The following is a 13,128-nucleotide window of genomic DNA, read 5'->3' as shown; positions in this document are numbered from 1 at the left end:
CATGGTACAGCTGACTGGACCGTAAACCGACTATTCGACCTTTAACCGACTGTTATGCGGAAGGCTTGTGCTACTGGGGCAAGTTCAAAAGGTACCGGGGTTGTTGGCATATGTCTAAATGAAGAGCACCAATCATATCTATAGTTCCTTTTTGAGCGAATTAAGCTCTCTTCAAGAAACCCTTGTTATTCGCAAAATCGTTGAACTTGCACGGCGTGTCGCGATAAAATAATGAGCTTGTCAGATGACTATTTTTAGCAGAGTCTCCAAACGTTAACATAGTTTGAATCATAGTTTGTACGGGTAATTTTGAGCGGAAGGGGTAACCGATTTCTCGTTTAAAAACAAATGCACTTCGGGAAAGAGACTATGCAAAAACAAATTAACTGGGGCTACATTATCCGCCGGAGTAGTAACTGTACCATCGGCGGCAATCACGGCTGCTTTCGGGGAAGATCCATTGTCCATTTTCACATCCGCTTGAACATGAAGCAGAGTTTGGGACAAATCCGAGTAGGATTCGGAATATCCACTAATACAGAAAACTAAGTTTGAATTGTTGCTGATGCTGGAAATGGGATAGTATTCGACCCATTCACCGTTGATAATTCCCGTTTGCGTTAACGGGACTTGGAAAATATCCAATTCGCAATTGACGCAGCCACTAGAGTTAGGATGCATCAGCGCCATATTCTTGGGCTTCAGGAAAATATATCGGAATAAGAACGGCACGATGTTTTCCTCTTCTTAGCTTTAGCCCGAGTGACTTTGCGATGCACCCTACGCCTCTTTTTAATTCCGGATCCTGTCATCTCCTTGACTACATTCGCAGCTGACAATAAGGTTTCTTTACCGGCGCTCTTCGATCTAGTCACTGGAGACTTTTTAATTGGAATACCACTAGCAACGTCCATCACGACTTTCGCTCCGGTATCGAGAAATTTTCTTCCAAGAAACTGAGCACCACGTTTAAAAAGGGGCATGGCGCTCCGAAAGGCCGAAGCCAGTATGTTCCCTAATCCATACCCTCTTTGCACAGTAACACCCCGATATACAGGCAAGGATCCGAACCAGCCTGGTTTAAATAGTAGTTCTCAGAATCGCTTAGGGCGGAAATGTAATGGGGTCGTCCCATGATGTTTGTCATTCGCCGCTATTCACTGAACTGAAAGTTACCCCATCCAGCTCGTATTATTATAAGGTGAGGCAGGTCCTCCGCGGTCTGAAGTGTAGAGTAACGTTCACCTTCCCTCGTTCGAATTGTATAGGGTTTCCCAGTTCATCCATAACGTTAATTTCTATAGTTTCTATGTCCGAAGAAGCCACAGGCAGATAATGAGGTCGAGCAAATTCCACATCGACAGTTTCTCCGTCTTTTCCTTTCACGCTGATTATTCTCAAAAGAGGGACTTTACTATCCCCTACGATCGTATTTCTGACTACGTCAGAGTAAACAAACAAAGAATGTAAGCCAGCATCCAAATCCACGATATAAGGCGCCATCATGGATTCCGTAATTACGTAATCTTCATTAGTCAAGCGTAAATCCCATCATAACCGCGATATCACCAGGTATATTTATCGTGTAATTATAGTCCATAAAAACGGCTACGCGTTTTATACTAGCAGTATACGTGAATTTGATTGGGCTATCATTGAACAACAACACTCCGAGTAAATCTCGAATTGATAAGAAACTGCCTTTAGGAATAACAACTACCGTTTCCATAGTTTTAGCGTCAGTGGACCAAATTCTTATAGATCTTTCTCCCCTCACATTATTCCAGGTTCTAGGATGACTTATTTCCGTCAATCCAACTTCGATGTTTTACTATCTCTGGAAGATACGTCCTAAATTTATTCATAGTATTGTTGGGAAAGTATTTTGTCGATGAATCGGATGGTAAAGTGATATAGAAACTAATTGTAAGTCAATTTCCTGCACCCAACTGTCAAATTGAGGTCCGTATCCACTCCAACGAACCAGTAGTTCTACGGTTTTATCAGTTTTCTTTCTCTTTTTCAGCACTTTTTCAATTTTGAAGGCGCAAGTCTCCAGATCTTTTCCCACCTTTTGTACATCTTATTTGTAAAAAACTCCCAAAATGGGTTCCGAATTTAACGCCTCCAGTTTATATACTGGAGGTTGTCTCGGAATTTTCTTATTCACTCGAAATTATTCTTCTGAAAACTATGGACGTATCTTTTCCCGAAAAGCCCTTTGTTTTCGCTTATTCTGACATTATCTCCAATTTGAAAATCATATTTTACCGGGGGACTAAAGTAAATATCTCCATATAAGTTCTTCCAACTTACTTTGGAATTTTGAGTAGTTACATCGATGGGTTTACATTTAATTGAACGATAATAACTGTTATTATAAGCCCTAACTAATTTGGGAAGTATATCGACGTACGTATAAGTATTTTTCGCAGTAAAGTATCGATACATCCTTGATTTAAACGATCTAATAAACCGCTCGACTATGCTGGCTTTTACTTCCGAGTTTGTCGCAAAAAACTCAATTCCCCGTGTTTTTAACTCGGCTTGAACGGCTTTACACACAAACTCATTGCCGTGATCACTCTGTATTCGCCTTGGTATTCTTTAACCATCCAGAATATTCTTCAATGCCCGTACTAGTACCTCCTTTCTTATCATTCACTGGTTCAACAAAAGCGTGTTTACTAAAAATATCTATACAAGCAAGTATATATCGATAGCCTTTGTTTTGTTTCGAAAGTTTCTGGAGGTCAATGAGATTGGCTTGCCATTGATCGTCTATACCGTACGCTATTGTCTTATTTCTTTTATACCGCCAGCTAGTATTTTTATGTAGTGTATAGGTATCTTGCTTTTGTAAAAATTCCTTAACGTTTTATGTCGTCACTTTGAGACCTTTCTCTTTAGCTGAACGATACAATCCGCGAATACCAGAGTCAAATACGTCGTAACAAATATTTTCTAGCTTATTCATATATGGTACTATTTCCGGATGTGCGTGTTGCAAAGTACAATATTAAGAAGTCGAAAACTTCGATTATTACGAAACATAATATTATAAAGACGCCGGTTAATATTTTTGAATTTTTGGAAAAGGACTCAAATAATCTGGACACGATACCTTCCGCTACAACTTCTGCACAACGATCCATTTTGAGATATCAAAGGGAAATAAATACTCATTTGAGGGTCCTAACTTCTTTCCCGTGATAAACCAAATTTTGCATTAAAATGAGCACCGAAGTGTTACGATGATGGGAACCTCGAATAAACAAGTTAGTGACGTTTTTGCTATTAGCTATTTCGCATAATAGATCGTCGAGGATTATGAAATTTCTAACATCGGGATTTAAACTGCTCGGGTCAAATATACCCTCGTGAAACTCAACGTTAGGATTATTTTTCAATACGGAATTAAATAATTTCTCTTGGTGCTTTGTATAACACCAAAATATTCTTTGGGGAGGTGGAGAAATGCAGGACGCATTATGCTTAATTAATTTCGCTATGAAATGTGACTTTGCACATTGAGTGGGACCCGAGACAAGCCCAGTGAATGGATGCTTCATAACTATGGCACGCCAAACAGGACATAATTCGCCTTTATTTTCAAATATAATTTAGGATTTTCAAATATAATTCAGGATTTTTCAAATATAATTCAGGATTTTTCAAATATAATTCAGGATTTTCAAATATAATTCAGGATTTTCAAATATAGTTCAGGATTTTCAAATATAATTCAGGATTTTCAAATGTAATTCAGGATTTTCAAATATAATTCATGATTTTCAAATATAATTCAGGATTTTCAAATATAATTCAGGATTTTCAAATATAATTCAGGATTTTCAAATATATTTCAGGATTTTCAAATATATTTCAGAATTTTCAAATATATTTCAGGATTTTCAAATATATTTCAGGATTTTCAAATATAATTCAGGATTTTCAAATATAATTCAGGATTTTCAAATGTAATTCAGGATTTTCAAATGTAATTCATGATTTTCAAATATAATTCAGGATTTTCAAATATAATTCAGGATTTTCAAATATAATTCAGGATTTTCAAATATAATTCAGGATTTTCAAATATATTTCAGGATTTTCAAATATATTTCAGGATTTTCAAATATATTTCAGGATTTTCAAATATAATTTAGGAGTTTCAAATATAATTTAGGAATTTCAAATATAGTTTAGGATTTTCAAATATAATTCAGGATTTTTCAAACATAATTCAGGATTTTTCAAACATAATTTAGGATTTTTAAAACATAATTCAGGATTTTTCAAATATAATTCAGGATTTTTCAAATATAATTCAGGATTTTTCAAATATAATTCTGGATTTTTCAAATATAATTCCGGATTTTTCAAATATAATTCAGGATTTTTCAAAAACAATTGAGGGTTTTTCAAATATAATTCAGGATTTTTCAAAAACAATTGAGGATTTTTCAAATATAATTCAGGATTTTTCAAATATAATTCAGGATTTTTCAAATATAATTCAGGATTTTTCAAAAACGATCGAGGATTTTTCAAATATAATTCAGGATTTTCAAATATAATTCAGGATTATTCAAATATAATTCAGGATTCTTCAAATATAATTCAGGATTTTTCAAATATAATTCAGGATTTTTCAAATATAATATAGAATTTATAAAAAAATGTCCAAAATATTGTTACGTGGCATACATCGAGATTACGCTGAATGCAAAGATTAAATGCCGCACGTCGAGATTACGCTGAATGCAAAGGTTAAATGGTGCACGTCGAGATTACGCTGAATTCGAAGATTACACCAACATTACGCTGAATGTAAATGTTACGTGGCGCACATCGAGATTACGCTGAGTGCAAAGGTTAAACGGCGTACGTCGAATTTGCGCCAACATTACGCTGAGTGAAAATTTTAAACTGATGTGTACGTCGAGATTACGCCAAATACAGATTTATATGGCGTAATTGGAGATTACTCCAATAATTTTCAGCACGTTGAGAAAACCTAATCATTTTGTCCTGCGTGTACAAAAATTAGGTATTTCATCAGCAGTGGATTCTATACTAAAGTTGATGCTGTATTTGTGTCGGTAATTGATCTTCCGTAAATATTTAATTTGATATTGTAGTAAAGTAATATTTATACACACCATAAGATAATTTACTTATTAGGGTCAATCGTTTTAATATCTTTGGAGCGCATAAAGCCTTTTTGAGTAAACCTGTCACTGTATTAAGGCTTGAGATTACTGAGACTTTTGCTGTTCTCTTTTTTTCGGTTCTGATTTTAGAGTCGGACCTTCTGGTTCAATTTGCCTGTCGGTAAACAAATTGTTCTGAAAATTTGAGTAAACAAACAGTTTTAAATTTATAGTAATTTCTAGATATGGACCGATACCAGTTTTTACCGATATCATTCGATACTTGGGAAACCTATACGTACCGATATCGATATTTTACCCGATCCTTCGAATAAACAGATATTAAACCGATACCGCTATATTTATTACCGGTATCAATAAGAAAATAGATGCTATAAAATAGGTTGTAGAAATGGGCCGATACCGATCCCATATCGGTATCGGTACCGATGTTTGACTTTAAACGATTATCGGTATTGGTTGAAAATGAACCGATATTTTTCCTTAAAAAATATCGGGTAGAAATATCGGTTCATTTTCAACCGATACCGATATATCGGTTAAAGTCAAATATCGGTACCGATGCCGATATGGGATCGGTATCGGCCCATCTCTAGTAATTTCACATCTCTAGAACTCATTGGGTAGTAGATAGAGTAGGGCGAACACGTAAAAACAATTCGAATTTAAGCATGCGCAGCGTTTCTAAGCTAACTTGATCCATACTAAGAAAAGCTTATTGACTCGCTTATTGATAAATATTTGTCACCGCGACCGCTGTTGCACTTTTTACGGACTGCTTACAAAAGTGTCAATCCATCTTAGCTTGCAGTCTAGGCAATGTTTAGTATATTAGTCTATGAATCTGATGTCAGCTCAGTTCACAACTTCACATGCTCTTAGGAGAAATCATAGCACACTCGTTCAAGCGCATGATAGAGTTGGCTAGGAGAGAATAAAAGGCTTCCATCTCCGTTGTGGCCACGTCCATCGGAACAGAAAATATGACACGAACAGTAAAAAAAAAGCTACAACCATATTTCAGACCCAACTCTTCCATTAAAATTCGTGAACGATATTGGCCTATGAAACCGTGGAACTTAAGGGCGAGTAAAACTATTTTAGTTGAAATAGGCCTACATGATTTTCAAAAATACATTTGTATGAAAAGAGTTATAATATTAGAATTCACACCAATTTATGTAAAAAGTGACTATACTTCAGCCCCCACACGATGAAACGTTTTAAAAGTCACATGAATTATTTTCATAAATATTTCAATTAAACTAGGCTTACGTTAATAAATCTCATTAATCACACTTAAATTATATTATTCAAAAAAGTGGATGTAGCAATGAGTATTCATTTACAAAACTCTGTTAATTCGAAATGTGCAAGCAGATAATTAGTGTTTATTTAAAAAAAAATTCAACATATGGTTAATTGCCGCAATGAAGTCCCTTTTTTAACACAGTCATATAGATATGGGATCACTGCTAATTTGTATTATTATATTATGTGTAGCAATGTTAGGCTGTAATTAGTTTCAGTTTAGTAGGGAAGTTACATGGGTTTTTCATCCGTTTCAGATTCAGAATACACTAGTAGAAATAGTTGTATTTGCTTTTACGCCATCTGCATTACACACTTGAAAATATTTATTAATACATGACTATTTTATCGAAAATGGCTTACTCTCCATTACACGGTTTTATAGGACTTCACGAAGTTCAGATGAATAGCTAAATCTGAAAACGGTTATAGCAATTTCTTTGCAGTTTGAGTCCGTCGTAATGGCTGATATCTCCTCTCTCTTCCAGCATAACGTTTTGGCAATTGACTACCATTGCTATTTTTCTAGGGCCGAGAAGTAACGAGTTTTTGCTTTCCCGCGGTAAAAGACCTATCGGCTCTGTAAGAGAATTTGAATGCAAGCAACGTCATGGACACTAATACGAATGACAACCCTAAACCAAATCAAGTGTTTCAAGCCCTTCAACAGGTGGTTAGTAATGAAAGCTTTGTGAAAGTTTTGGCTGAAACCTTGGTGTCACAAAACCAGCCACCTATGGCGTCCACGCCTAGTTCAACTGTTTCGAACAATGAAAGTATAATGATGTCCCTGGCACAAACTTTAGCAACACAAAGCCAACCGTCGAATACTCAAGCAATAGCTATCGATACAATGATGTTTTCACCCGATCGTCATTCAATGGGCAATCAAACAGGGGAAATTCAAAACCACATGAGAGAACTTTTTCGGCCAAAGCAACCGAAACGGACTGTGGCTGCTAAGTATTCTACAGGGCCGGTAGGCCCTTGTAGATATGACATGACACCCTTCCGTAATGTTAAAGAAAAAGTCACACCTTTTAGGGTTAGCGTCCCATAGAAAAAGCATTAAAAAAATTTCGTTTTTTTAACGAAATGGTCATAGGCCATACGGAAAAAGTATAGCGAAGTTAGTTTTCGGAATACTTCTAAATTAACAAGCATTTATTAAACGGGAAACTTACGGGTTTCGATTTTTAATTAATGAATTCTAATTTTTGTAATTTAACTAATTAAGATAGTAAGTCAAAAAATTACTTTTGGGTCAGATGTCAGCCTAACCTTATAGCGCGCTTAAACCTATTTTCTTCATTTCGTTCTCGTTGACAACTAGAAGGTCCTAGGTTTGTGGGTGCTAACAAGTTACGTTGACTAATTGTAAATGTTGGCTTTCTTGCTGATTTTCCTAATTTCTTAGCAGTAGACTCCAGCAAATTACTTTTGTATTTCGTCCGAGCTTGAGCACCTTTATATGTATTTTCTAATTAACTGTAGCACCCTTAATAAGAAATACGTTGTTATCAGGTCGAATTTTCGTCTAGAAAAGTAATTCAGGTAAATAATTACGGTTAATAGAGGTTTTTATATCATTTAAAGTAAGCTTTTCGACGTTCTTTACGGCCAAGGCTTAAGTTGTATTTTAGTTACTCTATGTTATATAGTGTTTATAGTGTCTTTCCTTTTAAAGATTATAAGAAAGCTAATTTCCAGCTCTGTTTGGAATTAAAAAATACGTAGTCTGCTTCGATTCATGCTACAAATCCCAACCCTAGGGCCAAGGTTTTACGCTTCTTGTAACTTAATACTGTATCTATGACAGTAAAAAATGGCATATATATCCAAATTATTATGGTTTAGAAATCAACGGTAGTGTTTTCACCCTGTGAAGAATTCGACTTCAAAATATTACAGGAAAGATGACAAAATTTCCAATTTGTTTTCCCTTCGGCAGTTAAAAGAGTGGTGTTAATGTTAGCGCTGTTAAGTCAACATTCTCATTTGAGGACTGGTATAAACGGTTTCATTATTTGTTAATCTCACTAAAATGCTACTAATTGTCAATGTGTGTGGTATAATTCCTGAAACTAAACCAATGTAGAGGACCAGATTATTCGTTAAAACAATTTTGATCCTATTGAATCAGTCATACAGTGATGTTACGTTATCATTTTATAAACTACTTGTTACTAACAGTGGATTGTTTAATTCATAAGAAACAGTTGTGCTGGTTAATCCAGGAGGACAGTGTCGTTATATAATTTAATTAGTCAAATAATTTTCATGTTTACAACCCAGATTCTCTCAACCTAACCACGTTAGAAACGGAGGGTTACGTTGTTTTCTATTTCCACAGTCCACATTGCCGTTTGTTTATTGGTTTAAATTGCTATGAATTGTAAAGGTATTTGATTTAATTACTGATATTAAAGCTAAACTATAGAATAACATCATTCATTAACATATTGTATAGATAATCTTTATGTTACCACAAACCTAGCTCAGGATATGATAAAAATTTAACGCAATTTGTTGGAAATAATCAAAAACTCCTCTAAACATTAGAGTTAAGGTGAATTATTTTTTAAAAGACATTTTATAAGCTTAATGAGCACTGACGACAAGTTAATTTCAACGTAATTAACTGTAATTAAGGTAAAATTAAACTAAAATATACATTTTTTTGGATGAAAACTCAGATAACTCTTAAATGATGTTCTTGATTAAGATTGTATCTACCCAAGCCGTTGGTAAAGCCCCACACATAAGCTAATTTAAATTATCTCCAAAGTACCTTAATAGGCGCGAAATTCAAAACTTTAGCGTAAAATGAGAATCTAAAACTCCACTAAAAATTGCAATTAAGGTGAAGTATACATTTAAACTCATTTTATAACACTAAATGTATAGTGCCAAAACACAGTCCTACGTTAATTAAACATAATTAACGTGAAATTAAACCAAAATATACATTTTTTGGATAAAGGCTCAAATAACTTTTAAATAAACTCTTTAATTTTGATTAAAACTACCCGAGCCATTGGTAAAGTCGAATATTTTCTATTTGACACTTAAGTTAATTTAAACTATTTTAAAGTACAATAATTGCCGCGAAATTCAAAAGTTTTGGGTTAAAAAATAAATTTGCGGAAAAAATATTAAACTGCACTAAACATTGCAATTAGGGTAAAAAATTCAAATAAATTTTAAGCTTAATCCACTCTCACGAGAACCACGCTCAAATTAAGATTAAAACATCACAAGTTTTTTCGTACAGCCACAGTAGTTTCCTATTTCACTTTCAAATTAATTTAAATCATCGTTAAAATACATCAGAAGCGCATACATTAAAATTTTAGGGTGATTGCAATTAAAGTTAATATTTTATTGAAACTTGTTTTATAAACGAAATCCACGCTAGATAAACAAGATAAGCCGTTAAATTAAACTTAAGTATAATTAATGTGAAATTGGCCCAAAACCCGAATGTTTTGGGCAAATTCATAGATACCTTATAATTAGACTAACAAATTAAAATTAAAACTACACTTATCTTTCACCCAGCCTCCATTTTCCTGTTAAATTCTTACGATTAATTAAATTGTCATTTAAAAGCATTTTTCCCATTTTTAAAAGAGAGCCATTGAAAAGGCGCGATATTTAAAAGTTTTGGGGCAAAATAGTGATTGTTCCGCAAGAGTCAAACAGGCACTCCTCTAAAGTTTGCAATTTAGGAGAATTTCTTATTCAAACTCGTATAATAAACTGCAATAACACTAATAAAAGAAGATAAGCCGTTAATTTCAACTTAATAACCATATTTAACGTGAAATTAATCGAAAACAACAGGTTTTTTGGGTAACTATAGATAACCTTTAACTGAAATAAGAAAATAAGATTAAACTACGCGAGTTCTTTCAGCCTAAACGTTTTCCTATTTAACACTAAAATTAATTACATTATCACTATAATGCATTTAATAGGCTCCAAATACAAAATTTTAGGGTTAGGAATGTGTCAAAATGTAACTTTTCCATTTAAATTTTAATATATCATTAACATAGTTCGTAAAATCACCAGCAACAATTTAATCTGGCAACATTCAATGCTGTTGGTCTGATCTCGACAATACTGTATGTGTATACAGTGTTACGAAACAAATATTTTTCTTCCATATTTCAAATACCGTCGTTTTTAAACTTCTTTCATAAATAAAGTACAACCATAAGTCTATTATGTAAGGTCTCCATAATAGACTTATGGTACAACATTATATGGATATCAAAATCAATTTTATTGGATATAAGTTAAATGTAATTAACGATAATTAAGTACTTCTTTAAGCAATTAGAAATAGATCAACCCCAAATGTTTGACGGTAAAGCAAAAATAAAATTATTCAAATTTTAATTACATTAAGACTGAAGTGACAGATATTATAAAAAACGTCTTGGTTTGGACCAAGGCCGAAAAAACAAACGATATGTGTGAGGTTTATCATTTGACTGAAGTTTCAGATATTGCAATTGTTTTAGTTATTTTTATCCATTTAATCCTTAATCAGTATTAAATTCAATCAACTGATTTTACTGTTAATCGATCCATTCCCTCTAAATTAATTGAAAAAATTACATATCTACGCTTTTTCAAGAACAATTACATTTTCCGAAAACATTTTATCATGAAATTAATTATTTTGAAGGGATTTCGTGTCGATGATTACTAACTTGAAAGCACATTGACGGTCATAGTTTTAATTAAGGCTGGCTTGACAAATTTTGAAGTTTGCAGCAAAAAAGTTTAAATCTGTAGTAAGTTTCTGAGAAGACTGATGTTCAAGAAATTATGATAAATAACTTATTTTGCTCAAACTTATTTATAAACTAATGTCGTCCTCATAAGACAAAGCATCAACGTTTATCGTGTGTGGTTTCTTTGAGTAGGTGGCACTCTGTAGCACACAAAAAATTTATTATTTTATTTTAATGTATGCGCTTTTGATGTAACTCCCCCCCCCATTCCTTCATATTCCCAATATATACAGTTTTACAATCACCAGTGGTTCCAGTGTATGGGTCATCTGAGCCGTCGCAACACACTCAGCCAATATTATCATATAGTTCGAGACCTTTTCACATTAGTGAACGGTACATGACTCTCCGGACTTGCCCGCCAACATTAATAACCTAAAACTATAAAACATTCGTGTACATGAATGATTACGGTTGTGGCCTGACACTCGCTAGCGCCTGAAGGACCGATAACTCAGTGTAATCGGTGTACATTTGTAAGTGAGTGGACCATTTTGGAAATTACATACAGATAATTAAAACACAGGGGTGATGCCACCATTGAGGTCTTCTCTCTCTCTTTCCTAGAAGCACCGCTATAGGCAGTGAGAGTTGACTAGCCTCTTGCCTGTAGTGAACTTTGGCACAGTCTGGCGGTGACCCTTGGTGTGAGGGAGAATACCCCAATGGTGGCCTCGCCCCTGTGTGTTTTCCGAAATGGTCTTTATGCGTACTAAAAGAATTACACGTAATACGTAACCGGTGTACAAGTAGCGCCAACAATGTAGAAAGGGGTGGTGACGTTTCAAATGAAGACTGAATTATGACCAAGAAATTCTAAAGCACGGAGAGGGAAATTGCAGTGCAATCTTTTCTTCATAGAGGCGACAATAGAAATGTAGCATTTCGTTATACGAAATTAAATGTATAAATTAGTGCAACACCCTTGTTTGGAATCCACTATTAAATATTTACATTTTCCTTTCGAATTATGTCAAAGTTCACCTGCTCTTTTAAGAAAGTCAGTAGAATATTTCAAATATTCTATATTGACACCTCAATACGTACTCCCTTCAAAATAATTAATTTCATGATAAAATGTTTTCGGAAAATGTAATTGTTCTTGAAAAAGCGTAGATATGTAATTTTTTCAATTAATTTAGAGGGAATGGATCGATTAACAGTAAAATCAGTTGATTGAATTTAATACTGATTAAGGATTAAATGGATAAAAATAACTAAAACAATTGCAATATCTGAAACTTCAGTCAAATGATAAACCTCACACATATCGTTTGTTTTTTCGGCCTTGGTCCAAACCAAGACGTTTTTTATAATAATCCTACTGATTCTATAATGACAACGAGATCAAGGAAAAAGTAATCAGTTATTCATTCATAATATTATTATCACCAGAAGGTTAAATATTAATGTTTTAAGGTGAAACAAGGAGCTACTGCTACAATTACCAACAGATGCCAGACATTTAGAAAGACAGTCATTCTGTTGCAAGGACCAACTTCAAAAGAAATACCAAAAGGTGAAACTCGAAATTTCTGTTCAGGAATGGATTTGCAATTGAGGAAGTTAGTTTTGACAAGTCCTGGTCAGCCAACGAAGTATTAGGAAAAATTAGGAACTGTTTCCGTGATGTTTTACCAGAAAGTGTTCAGTAAGTACAAAATTATTATCTTTAATTGAACCTAATTCGACACTTAAACTAAAACCCAACTGCAACAAATTCCGTTTAATTGTAAATAATTTCAACCGAAAGTGTGCAGGTTTTTGAAAAAAATTTGGATACTCTTATTTCAGAATGGAACTACTTTACTCTGTTGGTTGTTCCCTACTAC

The 13,128-nt window shown here is 34.0% G+C and overlaps 1 protein-coding gene and 2 long non-coding RNA genes across 3 annotated transcripts; 2 read left to right on the top strand and 1 right to left on the bottom strand.

Moving 5' to 3' along the window:
* Positions 1–288: 288 nt before the first annotated feature.
* On the bottom strand, positions 289–690 carry LOC149650633 (uncharacterized). The gene has a single exon (XM_089849116.1). The coding sequence runs from the start codon at positions 688–690 to the stop codon at positions 289–291; it is 402 nt and encodes a 133-aa protein (XP_089705242.1).
* A 7,293-nt stretch (positions 691–7,983) lies between these two features.
* LOC149650632 (uncharacterized) lies at positions 7,984–9,182 on the top strand. The gene is made up of 2 exons (XR_016371533.1): positions 7,984–8,889; positions 8,959–9,182. It is a non-coding gene; the product is annotated as an uncharacterized LOC149650632 (long non-coding RNA).
* Positions 9,183–10,013: 831 nt separating this feature from the next.
* Positions 10,014–12,264, top strand: LOC149650631 (uncharacterized). The gene is made up of 2 exons (XR_016371532.1): positions 10,014–11,772; positions 12,050–12,264. It is a non-coding gene; the product is annotated as an uncharacterized LOC149650631 (long non-coding RNA).
* The last annotated feature ends 864 nt before the right edge of the window (positions 12,265–13,128 follow it).

Source organism: Phalangium opilio, unplaced genomic scaffold (assembly GCF_054372755.1).
Source record: "Phalangium opilio isolate 3A_F unplaced genomic scaffold, DU_Popi_V2 ptg000085l_1, whole genome shotgun sequence".
NCBI lineage: Eukaryota > Metazoa > Arthropoda > Arachnida > Opiliones > Phalangiidae > Phalangium > Phalangium opilio.
This window is presented reverse-complemented; position numbering and strand designations above follow the sequence as displayed.

What these genes read in the sequence shown, in the direction of transcription:
- LOC149650633 (XM_089849116.1), bottom strand. Translation starts at nt 690, where the DNA reads ATGGCGCTGATGCATCCTAACTCTAGTGGCTGCGTCAATTGCGAATTG.